Raw genomic sequence first — 18,346 nt, forward strand, 5'->3', positions numbered from 1 at the left:
TGCCTAAGAAAATAATCAGAGATGGGCACCAAGGTTTATGTACAAGATGCTCATCAGCACAGTTATCCAGTTGAGCAAAAAAGTTAGAAGTGATTGAAATGAGAATCTGGATAGTAACAGATAAAGACATCATGGCCTAACTGCTGTGTGAATTTCTCTGCCACCAGTACTTTAAAAAAGACCTTCTTGACAAATATTTGAGAAAAAAGAAAGAGGGTAAAAACATGTAAGAAAAAAACAAACAAGAAACAAACAGGTAGACATCAGTCCCACAAGGGCTGGGCTTTTGCCCCACAGCTCCCTGCATCTGCGAGACCAGGCACACCACGGAGCCCAGCGGGTGGGGAAGTGACCGTGATTGGGGGGCGACTGGGGGCGAGCAAAGAGAAGAAGAAAAGGCTGCAAGGACAGCTGCCCACATGGAAAGGCTGCTTCTCTCCAGGTGGCGGGTGGTGTTTCAGTTACTTTTCTTAATTTTATAAGCTTTCATGAGCTTTATCCATTGAAAAAACAATTACTAGATTACAGGAAGATTTGAGATGAGACAAAGCAGCCCCCACCCCGCCAGCCATTCCCGATGGTTCCCTAGAGATGGTTCTCTCTCTGCCAGGGCTGGGGACTTCAAACACCCCCCACCTAGGCGCAGTTGGGATTCAAGTCAGGCCTGGGGGTGGGGTTCCCAGACAGCAGCCATGAGTGAGGGAGGACACAGGGCCCCCAAGTACGCAGCCAGCCACTGGCTCCAGAGCCTGAGGCCCATGGCCTGAGGAACACAGTGGCCTCCTCCTTGGCTCAGAGGGGACACAGGAAAAAGGGGTGTGGAGCCCCAAAAAGGAAGCTGAGGTGGCCCCTCCTGCCCTGGGGGAGGAAGCTCCCCCCCAACACCAGGGAGGGCTGGCCGCCCCAAACGCAGAGATCTCTTCTTGTGCAGTTTGGTTTCCTTTCCATTCACAAAGCAGTGGGTGGGGGATTTCCAGCAGCCACCCGGCTTGAGGTCGTCAGCTGGCACCTGGGCCAGGCTGCTGTGAGGCCAGCCAGGTGGCTGCCCACTCCAGGGAGGTGGCCAGGGGCCCACCTCTGGATCTGGCCACTTCCTATGCAGGAAGCCCCTTCTTCCGCCTCTGAGGGTGGGGACATATCATGTCAGGCTCTCCCGAAGCCTGTTTTGACTCAGTCACCCAACAAGGCAAGTTCTGACATCCTATTTTTGCAGATTGGGAAACTGAGACTCAGAGAGGCCGAGGTATCAACCAAACCTCCTCCAGGCCGCCAGTCCACAGCCCAGAACCCCCAGTGATGGTCTTGTCCCAATACCCAGTCCCCAAAATGAAAACTGAAGACCAACTTCCAAGAAGCTGGTGGCAGCAGACAGGCCCCACGGGGCAGAAGAGGACGTGGCACAGCCCCAGAGGCACGTGGGGTGATAATAAATGATAATAAGTGAATATCGTTTCCCGCCCTCCCCCTATTGGAAGAGGGCCCTTTCTAGTCTGTGGATTCATAGAATTTGGGCTGGAAGGAAACATGCTGATACCATCTGCCCGCGGTCTCAGCGTGGTCGCGGGTTTCTTCTAAGAGGCAAAGCAGTTTTCAAAACTGATCTCACATAGAACCCCAATAAGGGGCAGATGAGGCCGCTGTGTGTGCGGTCGGAGGCCCCAGTAAGGGGCAGACGGGGCCGCTGTGTGTGCGGTCAGAGGCCCCACTGGAGCCTGCCCACCAGCACCCCTTTCCTCTGCCCGCCGGTCCCGAGAGGCCCAGACTAAGCCCCTAGGTCACCCATTTCACAGCTCGGAGAGGCGCAGGGACCCACGTGAGTCACAAAATAGCCAGGCAGGGCAAGGATTGAATCTCACTGTCACCCGGAGAGCCTTCTGCCCCTGGTCCTCCCAGGGGAGGGTGAGGCAGGGAGCCACTGGCCTCCCAAGGTCCTGTCTCCCCTCTGGGACATCAGGACTCTGTCTACCCCAGAAGAGCCACCTGGCTGAAGGGGTGGGTGGGGGTTTCCCCGCCTGTTTGGGGGACAAAACACTAACCCCTGGCCTGGCAGGCCCACACAGGACTCCATTCTGGGCTCTGTCACCCCCCTGCTTGTGGCCTTAGACAAATCTCTCTACTTTCCTGTGCCTCAGTTTCCTGATTTGTGTGATGGCCTCATCATTGTCCCTATCCTACAGGGTTTGTGGCCATCCCACAGATTTGTCAGATGCGGTGCCTGTCACATTAAAAACAAGTAACAAGAAAAAAAACCAAAAAACAAAACAAGTAACAAGAATGGTGACTTGGGCAACGAAGCCCTGCTTGCCGACGCTGCGCAGGCGGCTTCAGTCAGTCCCCGCAGCGCCCTCCCTGTGGGTGCCGCCATCCAACAGCCTTCAGAGAGCCCAGCGGCCTTCAGAGAGCGAGGGCAAAGCACTGCCCACCGAGGGCAGGGGCAGGGAGCCTGTGGGAGAGCCCACGCCGCCCCACCCGCCCACTTCCTGCCCGGCCCTCCACCTCCTCCTCCTCCTTGCACTCCTGCCTCGAGGAAACCGCCAGGCCTCCGGTGGACGGACGTCCCTTTCTTTCTACTTCCTCTTTCCCACACTCAGGGACATGGCTCCAGGCTCAGGCCCACAGCCCGCATCACAGCAGCTTCTGCCTCAATTTCCTCACCTGTGGAGCAGGTGTGGTGACACTGCCCACCTGAAGGGTCACAGTGAGCATCAGCTGGGCCTCCATGCTGCACGGTGCCCGGGGTGCAGGTGTCAGCCGACTCACCACCCATGCTTCACGGGGACCTGCTGCCCACATGGCCTGGCCATACCCACACCTCCAGAACTGCCTGCTCCTGGGCAGACCCTGGGCACAGGCGGGGAGCGAAGGGGTCCCAAGGCCTGGCTTGCCTCTGGTCACAAACCCAGGCCCCTATGCTGTCTCCCTGGCTGAACTATGCGCTCTATGAGGCTAGGGCCAGGTGACCTCATTCCTGGCTGGCCAGGGGCCCCAGGAATGGCCGGCGCCTGGATACGGGGCCCAGGCTGCCCCTCGCTTGCCCAGGCAGCACCTAGTATACCCCCAGTGTCCCCCACACAATCACACCCCGCAAACGGGCAGGCACTGTGACCATCCCATCTTACAGATGAGGAAAGCTGAGGCCCAGCAAAATCAAGTAATTTGTCCAAGGGTAACCAGCTCTGAAGGAGCCAAGCGGGAAGGTCTCTGGCCCTCACTGCCTGGCCCACTCTTGACTGCACCCAAGACCAGCCAGACCAGCCACTCCCACTCAGACCACTTCCCCTGGGGACACAGGTGAGGGGCCCAAGGCCCCCTTGAGATATCCCCCACCTTCCTCCTCTGCCTCTTCTCTGGACTGAGCAGCAAAGCCCAAGGGCAGGACACACTGGGTGAAGGGGACACTGGCCATCCCTCTGGGCCTCAGTGTCCCCATATGTAATATGGTGGCACTGGACAAAATGGCCACAGGGAGCCTCTTCTGGTCTGAGAACTCAAAACAGACGCCTTTACCCAAAGAGGGCCACTGGCTGACTGCCGCAGCCAGCGACAGCGAGTCCCGGAGACTGCGAGGCACCAGGTGCAGCCTCATGCTGGCCCAGCCCCACCTCAGCACTGAGGGTTCAGTGACCCTGCTCAAGCCACCTACCCTCTCTCAATTCTCCATCTGTGAGGTGGGGGTCATTGCGATGTTCCCTCCCAAGGCTGCTGTGAGGGTTCAAGGACTCTCAGTCAGCAAGGTGTCTGGGATGTACCAAGTGCCAAATCAAGGCTGGCAAAAAAGGCATTTTTCAACAGTGAGTAGAACCCCAGCATCACCCTCTGTACAGGTGAAAGAAACTGAGGCTCAGCCCCCAGAACCACAGGGCTGGCAAGACTCTGAGACTGTCTCAGCCGCCTGGAGGCCTGGTCAGAGGGGACCTGTGGCCCAAAAGAGCAAAGGGCCAGCCAGTTATGCTCCATGAGAAAACGGACCCCCAGCTCCCGGGGAGCCTCTGCCCCACGGCCAGCCACCCTGGGCCCAGTGGCTGCTTCTGTCATCTCTCCCCTCCGCTGGGACCCCACGGCCTCCCTCTGCAGAGCTCGGGCTGGGCTCAGACCCACTCTCAGCAATGCTAGCCCCACAGTGCCAGGCACACAGATTCCGTAAGAGGAACCAGGAGTCTGGATTCTTTTTTTTTTTTTTTTTACAGAGACAGAGAGAGAGTCAGAGAGAGGGATAAATAGGGACAGACAGGAACAGAGAGAGATGAGAACATCGATCATCAGTTTTTCATTGCGACACCTTAGTTGTTCATTGATTGCTTCCTCATTTGCGCCTTGACCGCGGGCCTTCAGCAGACTGAGTAACCCCTTGCTAGAGCCAGTGACCTTGGGTCCAAGCTGGTGAGCTTTCTGCTCAAACCAGATGAGCCTGTGCTCAAGCTGGCGACCTCAAGGTCTCAAACCTGGGACCTTCCGCATCCCAGTCCGATGTTCTAACTACTGCGTCACCGCCTGGTCAGGCGAGTCTGGATTCTTATGTGAAATCTCTCCATTTTATGTTCTTCAATACTGGCAACCAATCCAACTTTCTTATCTTTCCTTTGACAGCCAAGTAGGGTAGTGCATGTCAGCTAGCTGGGAGCTGGCGCTCTGAACCCTCTGACTCTAGGGAGCTGGTTCAATCTTGTGGCGGCTAGCTTGGGAGTGGGGACCTCTTGGGATCAGAGGGGAGGGAGGTGCCACAGGAAGAGCAGACACGATGACTGAAGGATCTTCTAGGAGCAGAATCATGCCCCACTCTCCCACTGCCAGCCTGACGTCAAGAGATGCCAGCAGCCCCAGAGAGCTCTTGTAGCTCACACCCACTGCTGGACAGCCCCAGCCAGTGTCTCAGCCCCTCTGGGCCAAACTCTTCCAAAGGTCCCCAGTGCTCCCAGTATAAAATCTAAAATCACCATGCCCAACAAAGACTCCTGCTTCGTGCCCACCACAGGGCCTTTGCACTTGCCATTTCCTCAGCCTAGGACACTTTCACTCAGATCTTTCAAGATTGGCACATTCTCTTACCCCAGAGGTCACCTCCTGCCAAGGGGCCTTCATTGGCCATCCTCTGGCAGAAGCAAACCCCCACCTCCCCTGAGGGCCAATGCAGAGTGGAAGGGAGGGTTGCTTCACCTCCTGTCCACCTGTAGGGATGCCAGTGAAACCAGAGAACACAGCGACTTCTCTACCCCTCTTCAGACCTTAGAAAATTGCCACAGAGGTCTCCTCCAATTCCGTGTAGCAGCCTGGCTGGGGCTTCTGCTTACACATCCAATAACGTGAAGCTCCCTCCCACTGCAGCCCTTAGAATGACCCCACTTTACAGAAGGACAGACTGAGGCTCTGAGTGGGGAAGTGACCAGCCCAGGTCACACAGCTGGTCAGAGGTGGAGCTGGGACCCAACACTCATGAGCTGTCAGAAACTGACAGAATAGCCCTTCACTGTCAGGCCAGACACTGCAGTGGGGGGGGGGGGGGATGAGGGAGAACCCCCAGGGTTGCTCCCTTTGGGCAGCAGGGTCACACAGTGACCACTGAGCCTATGCCAGAGCCTGGGGCAGCCTGGGCAGAGGGGTGAGCCCCAGGGACATCGATGCCCTCCTCCAGGGCCAGATGACCACTGCTGAGCCCTGAAGACTCAGACTGGGGCCCTGGAAATAAGTCTGTGTTCTCAGCCTCAGAGTCATCACCATAACAACCATAATGATAGACAACAAGGAGGGCTGGTGACCCTGGGTGCTCCCCTGTGCCAGGCGCTCAGCAGATGCGCTTCCCAGTGAACACATGAGCCCCAGGATGCGGGAGCTATGAATAGGCCCCTTGTACAGAGGAGGAAACTGAGGCACAGAGAGGTGACGACACTGCCTGAGGCCTCCAAGCTGGGAAAGAACTAATTCATTATTCCAGGTCAGGCCCATCTGACTCCTGACACCTGGTTTTCCAAAATGGTTTATTTTAAGCAGCAGCAGTTTTGTTTTGTTTTTAAGTGAGGTTTTACAGGGAACCCCACACCATCATGCAGCTAAGATGTGTTTGGGCTATTACTTGTCTTTCACGGTGTCACAGCCTCGAAACTTTAAAAGTGATGAGAAAATGAGTTTTTATCTGAACTTGTATTTTTCCGACAGCTTCCTATTGTTTGGAATAAAATACTAAGTCCTCAGGGAACCTTTGCCCTCACATACTCCCCCCCAACCCCATCTTCCCTCTCTGCTCCCCCCACACCGGCCTCATCTGTTTTTCTTCAAAACACACAAAATGCTTTCCCACCTCAGGGCTTTGCCCATGCTGTTCCTTCTGCTTGGAACAGCCAGAGATTCTTAACTCGGGATCAAGATCTTAGTCCAAAGTCACTTTCTCACAACTCACTCTGAAACTTTGGTAATTAGACAGCGTGGTTTTGGCACAAATTAAACAGAAGTGTCCAGAAGCACTGGGTTTAAGATAAAAGAGCACATCAGCAAACAGTGCTGAAACATAAAGAACTGTGACTACCACGTCACACCACACACAGAATCTAATTCGAGATGGATCATGGTCCAAAACGGGTAGGCCCAAACAATAAAGCTGCTTTTTTTTTTTTTAATTTTCATTTTTAGAGAGAGAGAGAGAGAGAGGCAGGGAGAGAAAAAGAGAGTGACAGGAACATGGAGCAGCTCCTCTATGTGCCGTGATTAGGGAATCGAACCAGCAACCTCTGTGCTCTGGGATGATGCTCCAACCAATAGAGCTATCCAGCCAGGGCTTAATTTTTATTGATTTTTAGAGAGACAGAGAGAGGAAGGGAGAGAGGGGAAGGGAAGCATTTTTTGCTTCACTCAGTCATGCTTATTTTGGTTGTTTCCCGTGTGCGCCCTGACTGGGGATCAAACCCACAACCTTGTCGTTTCGGGACGCCACTCTTCACCAACTGAGTTAATTGTCTGTGGCCAATAAAGATGGCTTCCTTGTCTTGAAGAAAAGACAAGGAAGAGCTTCATGACACTGGGTAAGTAAAGATTTCTTAAACAGAACACAAAAAGCACTAACCATAAAGGAAAGCAATTGATAAACTGGACTTCATTAAAATTAAGAACTGTTCATGAGAAGGTTCCATTTTAATCGAGTAAAAAGGCAACCAACCCACAGAGCCGGAGATATTTACAATACAAAAGAAGTGTAAATATATCCAGTCTATATAAAAACCCTTACAAATCAATAAGATAGATAACTCAATAAAAACAGGCACTTCACAAGAGTTCATTCCAAAATCCAGTAAACACATGAAAAGGTGCTTAACTTCCTGAGTCATCAGGAAAATGCAAATTGAAGCCACCATGAGACACTAGTACAGACCACTGAAGGGCTGAAGTGAAAGTTCACATACACAGTCATGCAGCCACTCTGGAAAAGTTTAGATGTTTCTTACAGAGTTAAAGCCACACGTGATCTAGTAAGCCTACTTTTAGGCCTCTACCTCAGAGAAAGGGAAGCATCTGTCCACACAAAGACCCACATGCAACTTTCATAACAGCATTATTCATAAAAGTCCCAGAGTAGAAACGACCCAAATATCCATCAACAGGTGCATGGATAAACTATATAATTGTGGTGCATCAACAATGAAATAGTGCTCGGTGATGAAAAGAAATGATGACCTTCTAACAAACACGAGATCACGATCTCTAAAACATTATGCTGGGGCCAAGGAAGCCAGATGTAAAAGGCAGCATATCCTGTGATTCCACTTACAAAAAGTTCAAAAACAGAGAATTGTAATCCATGGGGACAGGAGTCAGTGTGGGCGGGGATACTGACTGAGGGAGCCACACACACACACTCCTGGAGCCTCAGGTGTACATCTCACACTTGAGTGTGTGCATGTGACACCACAATGCATTTAAAGACACGGTTACTGGCCCTGGACGGTTGGCTTAGTGGTAGAATATAGACCTGGCATGTGGAAGTCCCAGGTTCGATTCCTAGTCAGGGCACACAGGAGAAGCGACCATCTGCTTCTCTACCTCTCCCTCCCCCCTATTTCTCTCTCTTCCCTTCCCTCAGCCATGGCTCAAATGATTTGAGCAAAGTTGGCCCTGGGAAAGTGAGAATGTCTACATGGCCTCATCTCAGGCGCTAAAATATCTTGGTTGCCGGGCAACAGAGCAGTGGCCCAGATGGGCAGAGTACCGCCTGATATAGGGCTTGCTGGGTAGATCCCAGTCAGGAGGCATGCGGGAGTCTGGCTCTGCCTCCCTGCCTCTCAATAAATAATAATAATAATAATAAAGAGAGAGAAATGGTTACTTCACAAGAGAGGATTATTTGACAACACCCAGTCCCAACCACCAAATGAGGGGCCCTCAGTTAGCCTTGCAGAGACCCTGTTGCTCCACCTTTACAATAGAGTATGTATCAATAATCCCATGCTCACATGTAAGGTTACTTCTTCCATAGCCCCACCACAATGCCAGTTTCCCCCATCCCTAGCATGTGCCTGGTACATAGTAGGTGCTCATTAAACATCTGTTGAACAAATGAATGAATAACGGCCAGTCTCCTGACCCAGACTGTGACTCCTGAGAGCTAGGATCACATGTGCTCTGCTCCCTTTCTAGAGCAAGTCCTGAGCACAGCACAGGACTACCAAGAAAAAGGAATTATGAGAGCCCGAAGGTCCCTTCAACTTGATACACCTGAGTCAGAGATGGAACAGGTGTGTGGAACAACGACCCTCAGCGTCGGCTGCACAGCTAGAATTATGTTGGTTGAAAAGGGAAAAGACAAAACTGTTAAAAACAGGGAAGAAAGAAAGACATCCACAAAACACGGGGTCAGGGACCGGGATGGAGGATGCGCAAAGGAATTCCATGATGGTTAAAACAGCCTCCTATCTGTCATGGTCAGTCTGGGTCAGAATTTCCAAGGACCTCGAACGAACCTTCCACAGCCCAGGTGACACACACATGGTGTGTGTGACATTCTATAAATTCTCTGACCAGGACTCCTCAAAATTGTTGAGGTCATCAAAAACAAGAAAAACCTGAGAAACTGTCACAGCCACTGGGTGCCTAAGGAGACCTAATGACTGGATCGAATATGTATCCTGGAACAGAAATGAGACGTTGGGGGAAAACAGCAAAATCCAAAGAAACCTCAGTTTAGTTAACAGTAATGAGCCATGTGGGTTCCTTAGTTACGACAAAGACCAACAGTAATGCACAATGTTAACATTAGGCAAAACTGGGTGCTGGGTACAAGGAAATTCTGCACTACCTTTGCAACCTTTCTGTAAATCAAATAATTCTCAAAGAAACAGTTTTGACAAGGTACACATCTCTGGGCACTCTGCAGCCACCTGCCAAACACTAGAGGCCCGCCCTCCTGTCCCCACCCTCGCCCCAGCGACCGCGCTGACTGCTAGCAGGCAGTTGTGGCGCTTACCTTGGGCGGGTCGAAGAGCTCCAGCACGCGGTCGGCGCCGCCGCCGTCGGGGCACCGGGCGCGCCTCAGGGCCAGCCGCCCACGCTGCCAGCGCGCCCCGCTGTCCATGGAGGCCTCGTCGGCCAGGCTGTAGCGCAGCACCGCCTCCTTGAGGACCTCGGGCGGCGGCTCCCGGGCGAGGCTCCAGGGCAGGAGCTTCCTGGCCAGGCCGGCCTTGGCGCGGGCCTCCCCCGCGGGCCCAGCGGCCGGCACCTCCCCGGCCGAGCGGCGGCGGATGATGTGGCGGAGGCTGTGGCGCAGGTGCTGCAGGGCGCAGGGCGCCGGTGGCCGCGGCGGGGCCAGCTCCTCCGAGCTGCGGGCTTTGGGCAGGGCGGGGGCAGCGGGGCCCGTGGCCGGCTCGGCGGGGGTCGCCTCGGCTTTGGCGGGGGGCCCGCGGCCCGCCTCCCGGTAGTCGCGAGCCGGCGGCGCGGGCGCTCGGCCCTGGCGCACCTCGCGGCAGAAGTAGAGCTGGAAGAGGTCGGTGAACTGCAGCGACACGAGCTCGGCGCGCAGCGGCGCCGTCTGCGGGTGCTCACGGACGAAGAGCCAGTACTGCCGGGCCAGCTCCCGGGCCGTGGCCACCGCGTGCAGCTCGCAGAACTCGCTCCAGCCCCGCGGGGCCGGGACTGAGGTGGTGGGCACGGAGGTGGAAGGCGTGGAGGAGGCCGAGGAGGGCTGCAGAGTGGGCCCGTTCATGGCGGAGACCGAGGTGGAGCGGCCAGGCTACAAGACACAGAGCGGGGAGGCGACAAGCAGTGTGAGCAGGCCGCTGAGACATGACTACTTAAAACCACCACTGGGAACTTGTTATTCACCAGGCACAAGGTCTAAAATTGAAAATTATTCATAACACCTACTACTGGGGAAGATATAGCAAAATGGGCACTTTCCTACCAAGTCGCAGGTACCATTAAGGGCTACATAAAGCCTTTTTGGAGGGCGATTTGGCAAGATCAGTTTCAGACCCAGTCTTTCCACATTTAAGTATGCAAGAGAAATACTTGCTTACATGCGCAGAGAGGCACATACAGGACGCGCCCCGCTGGACGTTTTCTGACCTAATATTTATAATAGGGAAAAAGTAACTACAACCATAAACAAAAATTTTAACTTCCATGGCTGAAAGCCTTCCTAAAAGAAAGAGTTTATTAGGCCACTGCTAACAAAATAAATAAATAAATAAATAAATAGATGGCTGGCCTTGGGGGATGGAGTCTAACCTATCAGCAGCATGGCTAGGTAAGAAAGACCAACATGTCCTGGAGTTTTGCAAATATCGTATATTTTTGTTCATTTTTTTTTTTTTTAGAGAGGAGAGGGAGAGACAGAGAGAGAGAGAGAGAGAGAGAGAGGAGAGACAGAGAGAGAAGGGGGGTAGGAGCTGGAAGCATCAACTCCCATATGTGCCTTGACCAGGCAAGCCCAGGGTTTCGAACCGGCAACCTCAGCATTTCCAGGTCGACGCTTTATCCACTGCACCACCACAGGTCAGGCAATATTGTGTATTTTTATGTATCGAGTGTGTGTGTATGTGTGGGGGGGTGTTAAGCCGTTCTGAAAGGATTTACATTAGCTACAGATAAAGGGGATGGGGAAGCCAATGCAAACACCTCCCACTCATACCCTCAAATGCTTGCTCCTCTGGGCAGCAGATCAGGGACTTCAGGTCTAAATTAGAAGAGGAGGCTCCTGGGTTTCAATAGTTATGGAAATCACCCCTTGGAAATTACTCCTAAATTTCAACAGATACGCAGGAATGTGAGCAGTCTTTTGTCGGAGCTGGCCCACAGCTATGAACTGCTCTCTTTCACTCTCTGGGCTGTTGTAATTTTAATTTAGAACATCTCAGATTTTGTTTCTTGTCATAACCTAAATGCCCATCCCTCAGAGGCTGTGGTGCCCCTGCAGGCTGCAGTGTTGGGCAGCAGTGGGAAAGGGTGGGGAATGTCTGTGGCCCCCCCCCCCCCCCCCCCCCCGCCCATGAGCTCTCCAAGGTGCACCAGGAAGCACAAGAAGCCAGCCACAGAGCAGTACAAACTGAGATCTATTCACATGCACACGAAACCAAGTTGCCAATTTTTACAGGTACAAGAAAGCTGTGGTTGGAGCAAACACATCCAGAAACAGTGGTGACCTCTAGGGAGGAACTGGACTGGGGTGCAGGGGAAAAATAACCAAGGAAGACTGTTATTACTTGTCTTTTGAAAATATGGTGAAGAACACATAGCTTGTTAGCTAGATACTCTGTGTTGCATTGTTTCTGGGTCGCCTAGCAAGAATTTTCCTGCCCTGTATGTCTAGCTCATCCTCACCTACGAGTAAATCGCCTCCTCGCTTCTGCGATCAAATACCTGCTCCCCTTTTACTTTGTCCAAAAATGTCTTATATACCCAATGCTGCCTCACTGTCTTTGGAATGTCATGTTTATGTGAATTCCCCATCCACATGTATAAAAATTTTTATTTTCTCCTGTTTAAAATAACACAAAACAAAACAAACAAAAAACAGGCCCTGGCCGGTTGGCTCAGCGGTAGAGCGTCGGCCTAGCGTGCGGAGGACCCGGGTTCGATTCCCGGCCAGGGCACACAGGAGAAGCGCCCATTTGCTTCTCCACCCCTCCGCCGCGCTTTCCTCTCTGTCTCTCTCGTCCCCTCCTGCAGCCAAGGCTCCATTGGAGCAAAGATGGCCCGGGCGCTGGGGATGGCTCTGTGGCCTCTGCCCCAGGCGCTAGAGTGGCTCTGGTCGCAACATGGCGACGCCCAGGATGGGCAGAGCATCGCCCCCTGGTGGACAGAGCGTCGCCCCTGGTGGGCGTGCCGGGTGGATCCCGGTCGGGCGCATGCGGGAGTCTGTCTGACTGTCTCTCCCCGTTTCCAGCTTCAGAAAATACAAAAAAAAAAAAAAAAAAAAAAAAAAAAAAAAAAAAAAACAAACAAACAAAAAACAAAAAACACGAAGCCTGGCGCTTGTGTTCAAATCCCAGCACCATCACTTACTAGTCATGTGACTTCAGGTGAGATTATTTGATTTCTGCCTTAGTTTCCCCATCTGTTAAATGGGGACCATGACTATACCTACTTCATAGGAAAGTTATGAAGATTGAGTTAACTAATGTAAAGGCCTCAGAAACTAGGAAAAGCTTAATCAGGGTTGGCTACTTATATTATTATTTAAATGTTACAATGAGAGTATATTATTATTGCCAATAAAAATAAATATAAAAACATATCTAGCTAATAGCAAATGTAAATATAAAGAATAAACTGACTAGACTCACAAGGGGTGCGTTTCCTGCTCTGATGGGGGAACAGCAGGACAGACAACCCTTGCCCACCTCTCCCAGCTGGGGCTCCCTTCCTTCCACCCCCTACATCCTTTAAGGGGCACCAGCCATCAAAAAGGGCAGAAGCCCCCCACCCTCTGCTGTCCGCGGTGCTGAACCCTTGCGCTCTTGTCACCATCAGCACTGGCCTTCTTCCAACTAAACCAGGCTGGCCTTGGGCCCCCACCGGGGACACAGTCATGGCTGCTCATTTGCCTCCTGAGGGCCTACTATGTTCCAGGCACTGTGCCAGGCCCTGGGGATACAGCCGGAACCCACACAGGAATGCCTGCTCTCCTAGGGCTACATCACACACACACACACACACACAAACACACGGGCTGTGTGGCCTGACACAGATTGGATCTCTGAACTCTGGGTCCCTTGTCTATCAAAAAGGGTATGGCCTGACCTGTGGTGGCTCAGCGGATAAAGCGTCGACCTGGAAAAGCTGAGGTTGCCATTTCGAAACCCTGGGCTTGCCTGGTCAAGGCACATATGGGAGTTGATGCTTCCAGTTCCTCCCCCTTCTCTCTCTCTGTCTCTCCTCTCTGTCTCACCCTCTCCTCTCTAAAATGAAAAAAAAAAAAAAGGGTATGGTAGTGACCTCAGAAGATGGCTATAAGGAGTCCTTGTAAACAGAGATCTGAACCCAGAAATTTGGGTTCTTTCTGCCACTTCACCATCTCCAGGCCACGGAGGTGACCCTGCAGGTGATCAAAGCAGGACACCCCAGATAGCACAGAGTAGGTGCCTCTGCCCCAGCTGGGAGGGTACTGTGCATACAGTTGACATTTTTGCACATCACAGGGTCCTGGGCACATACATATAGGCTCTTTGCCTAGTCAGTAGAAGCTGTCAGGCAAAGGGAAGGGAAAGGAGCCACATGTGCCCCTGACCACCATGCTGCCAAGAACACAAGCCCTGTCGCTGAAGGGGGAGGGTTTTACCTGCACATATGGGTGATCTGGATGATCTGGACCCTCGTCAACCCTGCAGCCACCCCTCGCCCAGGCCTTGACATAGCGGAGGCAGGCACAGTCTTCACATCTTCACAGGTTGGGGGAGCTAGAGAGCTCTCCGAGTCTAGCCCCAAGCTCCCTTTCCACCCACAGGACTCTGTGGGGTCTGCCCCCAAGCATGCCAGCTGCCTCCAGCTGCTCTGTCTGCATCCAGTCTCACACACAAGAAGCCTTCCCTGAGCTCACCAACCAAGTCACACCCTGACTTGTCCTTCAGCACACACTATCATTCAACAGCCATGACTATTTCATTAGTGACTATCTCCCACCACACTGAGCTCCACGAGGCCAGGAGCCCCCTAATTCTATCCCTGGTTCCTAGCATACAGCAGGAGCTCAATAAATGTCTAGTGGATGAATAGATGCACGAGTTCAGCTGCATTTTGAATTTGCAACCCCTAGCTCTTCTGGTAGATGCATGGCAGCCAGTACCCCCCAATGGGCCAACCTACCTCCTGTGTACTCCAGGCCTCTGTCTGCCTGTCCCTTTGCCTGGGACACCTGTCTCTGTCCAGCCCTGCGTGTCAGTCTCGAAGTCTAACAGCAGGGCCAAACCCTCGCAGGAACCTTAGAACAGCTGTGCCCACTTCAAGCTCCGTCCTTGCCCAGGTGATGGCTGGCCATCCTCCTCACCAAATTCTCTATAAGAGTGATGTGTACTGGCCCTGGCCGGTTGGCTCAGCGGTAGAGTGTCGGCCTGGCGTGCAGGAGTCCCGGGTTCGATTCCCAGCCAGGGCACACAGGAGGAGCGCCCATCTGCTTCTCCACCCCTCCCCCTCTCCTTCCTCTCTGTCTCTCTCTTCCCCTCCTGCGGCGGGGCTCCATTGGAGCAAGGATGGCCCGGGCGCTGGGGATGGCTCCTTGGCCTCTGCCCCAGGCGCTAGAGCGGCTCTGGTCGCAGCAGCAGAGCGAAGCCCGGGAGGGGCAAAGCATCGCCCCCTGGTGGGCGGAGCGTCGCCCCCTGGTGGGCGTACCGGGTGGATCCCTGTCGGCGCATGCGGGAGTCTGTCTGACTGTCTCTCCCCGTTTCTAGCTTCAGAAAAATGCAAAAAAAAAAGAAGAAAAAAAAAAAGAGTGACGTGTACTGAGTACCTGCTACACCTCACACATCTTTCTAACTATCCTCATATTTTATTTTATATATATATATATATATATATATATATATTTTTTTTTAAGACTATTCATTTTAGAGAGAGAAGAGAGGGAGAGGGAAAGAGAAGGGGGAAAGAGCAGGAAGCATCAACTCCCGTATGTGCCTTGACTGGGCAAGCCCAGGGTCTTGAACTGGTAACCTCAGCATTCCAGGTCAATGCCTTATGCACTGTGCCACCACAGGTCAGGCATAATTACCCTCATAAATCATTAACTCCCCTCAAGCTACATGAGGGCACCCGGAGGTAGGGTCAGTAACTGCTCCCATTTTACAGGCGGAGAAACTTAAGTACAGAGGTCCCACAGCACAGGATGAAGGAAACCCTGCAGACAAGGCACCCTAACATGCACACCACAAGGAAGACTCGCTCCCTAGTGAACGATTACTGAAAGAATGAGTGCGGCCAGGACAGGATATAAAGGTCTCATTCAGCTCCTCTGCTCAGTTCCCAAACCCTCCAGGTGATCAGAAAAACTGCCACAGGATGAAAAGAGAGAAACAAAAATAAAAAATACTACTTTATGCTGTCAATGTGCTCTGCTCTGTGCCAAACACTTTGCATTTATTCACTGGAGTATTCCCCGTGGAGGGCAGAGGCCCAGCAATATGCGCATTTTATAGTTGAGAAAACTGAGGTGCTGGAGGAGTGGTTTGCCCAGGGTCACAGGGCCAGTGAGGGGCAGAGCTGGGATTAGAACCCTGCTTGCTTTCACTAAACGTGAGTGATACTGCCTGTCGTCCATCTCCCTCCACCAGGGCTGTGAACCCCGTGGACTGAGAGGCCCTCCTATTCCTGCCCACTCCCCAGGGCCTGGCCAGAGCAGGTGCTCTGGAAAAATCAGCTGTACCAATTAATGAACTCCTGCGGTGGACATAGGCTGTCAAACGGCACACTCTAGAGCAGGGGTCCCCAAACTACGGCCCGCGGGCCACATGTGGCCCCGAGGCCATTTATCTGGCCCCCACCACACTTCCGGAAGGGGCACCTCTTTCATTGGTGGTCAGTGAGAGGAGCATAGTTCCCATTGAAATACTGGTCAGTTTGTTGATTTAAATTTACTTGTTCTTTATTTTAAATGTTATATGTGTTCCCGTTTTGTTTTTTTACTTTAAAATAAGATATGTGCAGTGTGCATAGGGATTTGTTCATAGTTTTTTTATAGTCCGGCCCTCCAACGGTCTGAGGGACAGTGAACTGGCCCCCTGTGTAAAAAGTTTGGGGACCCCTGCTCTAGAATCACATTCCTGACCCAGGAGGACTGACAGAAAAGGCAGTCAGGCTCCGAGAAACTCGAGACCCCTACCCAGATGACCTCTCTGTGGTGGAGCTACCAACCGAACCTGGGTCACTTCCTTGCCGGGTGATGCAGAAGAGGAGCTTCCCTCCCTGAACCTCAGTGTCCCCATCTGTAAAATGGGCTGATGTTCTCCTGGCATTCACTAGGAGTATTCTAAGGACTGATGTCTGTGGGGTGCTTGGCACAGAGCTCAAGAAACGAGTGGCTGTTGCCACTTTATTACTATTGTTGTTAGAAAAGAGGCTCACCAGCTCCAGAGGTCAGGCACGCCTTCCATGAGGAGCCAGCAGGAGAGTCTGGCTTAGGGGGCGGGGCGGGGCTGGGCAGGGGGCATCGTGGGAACTGAACAAAAGGCCTTCTCAAGGGAGAGGCGGCTGCTTGGAGCAGGAAATGACCAGCTGGAGCCCTCAGCTGTGGCCCAAACCAGGGAGGGGGCAGTGCCTGGGAGGTTTCCTGGCCCTGTGGGCAGCCAGGCCCCAGGAAGGTGGTCTCCTTCTTAGGCATCGGCCCAGGTGGTAGCTATTTATTGAGCACTTACTATAGTATGTGCCAGGCATGGAGAAAGCAATTGATCAGATCATGCCAACTTTGGGATCAGGGCTAAAAAGCTCTTGACAGGAATTATTCATCACCTGGAGATTCCCATGAGTAGGAGTTGGGAGATCTTTGGAGCACCTCTATCCCCCCACCAGAGTATCTGGGAGCCTGGGATAAAGAGCTTTCCACACGGGGGTGGGGGCCTGAAAACCCAGAGGTTCCCCCCACCTGCTCAGCCTGGCCTTCTGGGACAGGGAGTTCCCAGTTGTGGGGAAGGGCTCCGGATTCCCCCAAACCCCACAGCAGAGTGAGAGGCAAGGAGGATGCAATGCCAGGAGGCCCTATCCTGGTGCCCCACTCCCAAATCTCCACAGTAAACACATGGAGATTCGGGAGCTGCCTCCCTGCCATCCTAGGGTCAGGAATTGCTGGGTCTGCCTCCCAGGATCCCAAGTTCAGAACAACCCTGTCCACCAGAGTGCCTGCTAAGGGCAACTGAGCCAAAGCCCTGAAGTCTTAACCTATCCTCTGGTGTCCCCTATTCAAGCACACCCACCCTAAGGGACCCTCAAGCCTCTAGCAAGTCAGCTGGGATCCTGGTTTTGAGCTGTGGGGCCCCTGATCCCAGAGACTATGGCTCACAGACTCACCTCCATCCAGTCACGTGGGTAATGTAATCTCAGCTAATGTTTCTTTTTTAATTATCAGGACCAGGTGCAGAGAAGGCCCTTACACACCCATGGGAATTCCTGTCCTGCCAAGGCTTGGGGAGGATATTTTAAATTATGGTAAATGAAGTAAAAGGAGCCAGTCATAGCCTCCACCCTCCCCCAGGTCCACAGCACCCCTGCTCCCAGGTGTTTGGGAAGGAAGTTTCAAACCTTTAGAGACACCTCTTCCAGAGAGGCCTCCAGGTTGACTCCAGGCCACAGGAACATTTTTGCCTTTCCCATCCACAGCACCAGCTTCTCCAGAAGCCCAGACCCCCTGCCCCAGGAAGCCCAGGGAGTTGGAGGGATGGCAACACACACTGGTGGCAGGCGACCCGCTGCCCTTGAGGCTGACAAGACTATGGAGAAGGCCCCGGGAAGCAGGGAACAAAGGCTCTGGGGCCTCTGGGAGGCTGAGAGGTAGAGTCTGCCCTAGACCCTTAGGCTGCCAGTGGGGACCCTGATGTACTTCCTCAGGTCACCTAGTGCTCAGGGACATTTATCAGGCCCGCGCAGTGTGCTAGACAGGAAATGTCCTCTGCTTCCTCTGCCTCCACCCTCAGCCTGACACCCTGGCCCCAACCAGGGGTGGGGAGTGGGGAAAGACAGGGACCATCCCCCCAAGAATAGGCAGTATGCTACAAACTCCACCCCCTCCCAGTCCCTGCATGTGACCTCGTCCTGTTACCTGCCCCAGGGTTAAAGGGAGAAGGGTGGGCTCCTAACAAGGGGAAGCATTCAGCAAGCTCCCCCACCCCCATCAGTAGTGCTGCTTTGGGGGGGGGGATTCAGGAGGGGTGCCCTCACACCCGCCTAC

At 53.2% G+C, this 18,346-nt stretch overlaps 1 protein-coding gene across 7 annotated transcripts in view; it reads right to left on the bottom strand.

The window, feature by feature from the left end:
• The window catches only part of SH2B3 (SH2B adaptor protein 3), a 39,937-nt gene that overhangs the window by 15,539 nt on the left and 6,052 nt on the right, over window positions 1-18,346 (bottom strand). For all 7 annotated transcript variants that reach the window (XM_066370906.1, XM_066370905.1, XM_066370903.1 and 4 more), the window contains one exon: window positions 9,446-10,207. In XM_066370906.1, coding sequence (XP_066227003.1) covers window positions 9,446-10,180 — 735 coding nt within the window. In that variant the 5' untranslated portion in view covers window positions 10,181-10,207. The remainder of the gene's footprint in view (window positions 1-9,445; window positions 10,208-18,346) is intronic.

Source organism: Saccopteryx leptura, chromosome 2 (assembly GCF_036850995.1).
Source record: "Saccopteryx leptura isolate mSacLep1 chromosome 2, mSacLep1_pri_phased_curated, whole genome shotgun sequence".
NCBI classification, from domain to species: domain Eukaryota; kingdom Metazoa; phylum Chordata; class Mammalia; order Chiroptera; family Emballonuridae; genus Saccopteryx; species Saccopteryx leptura.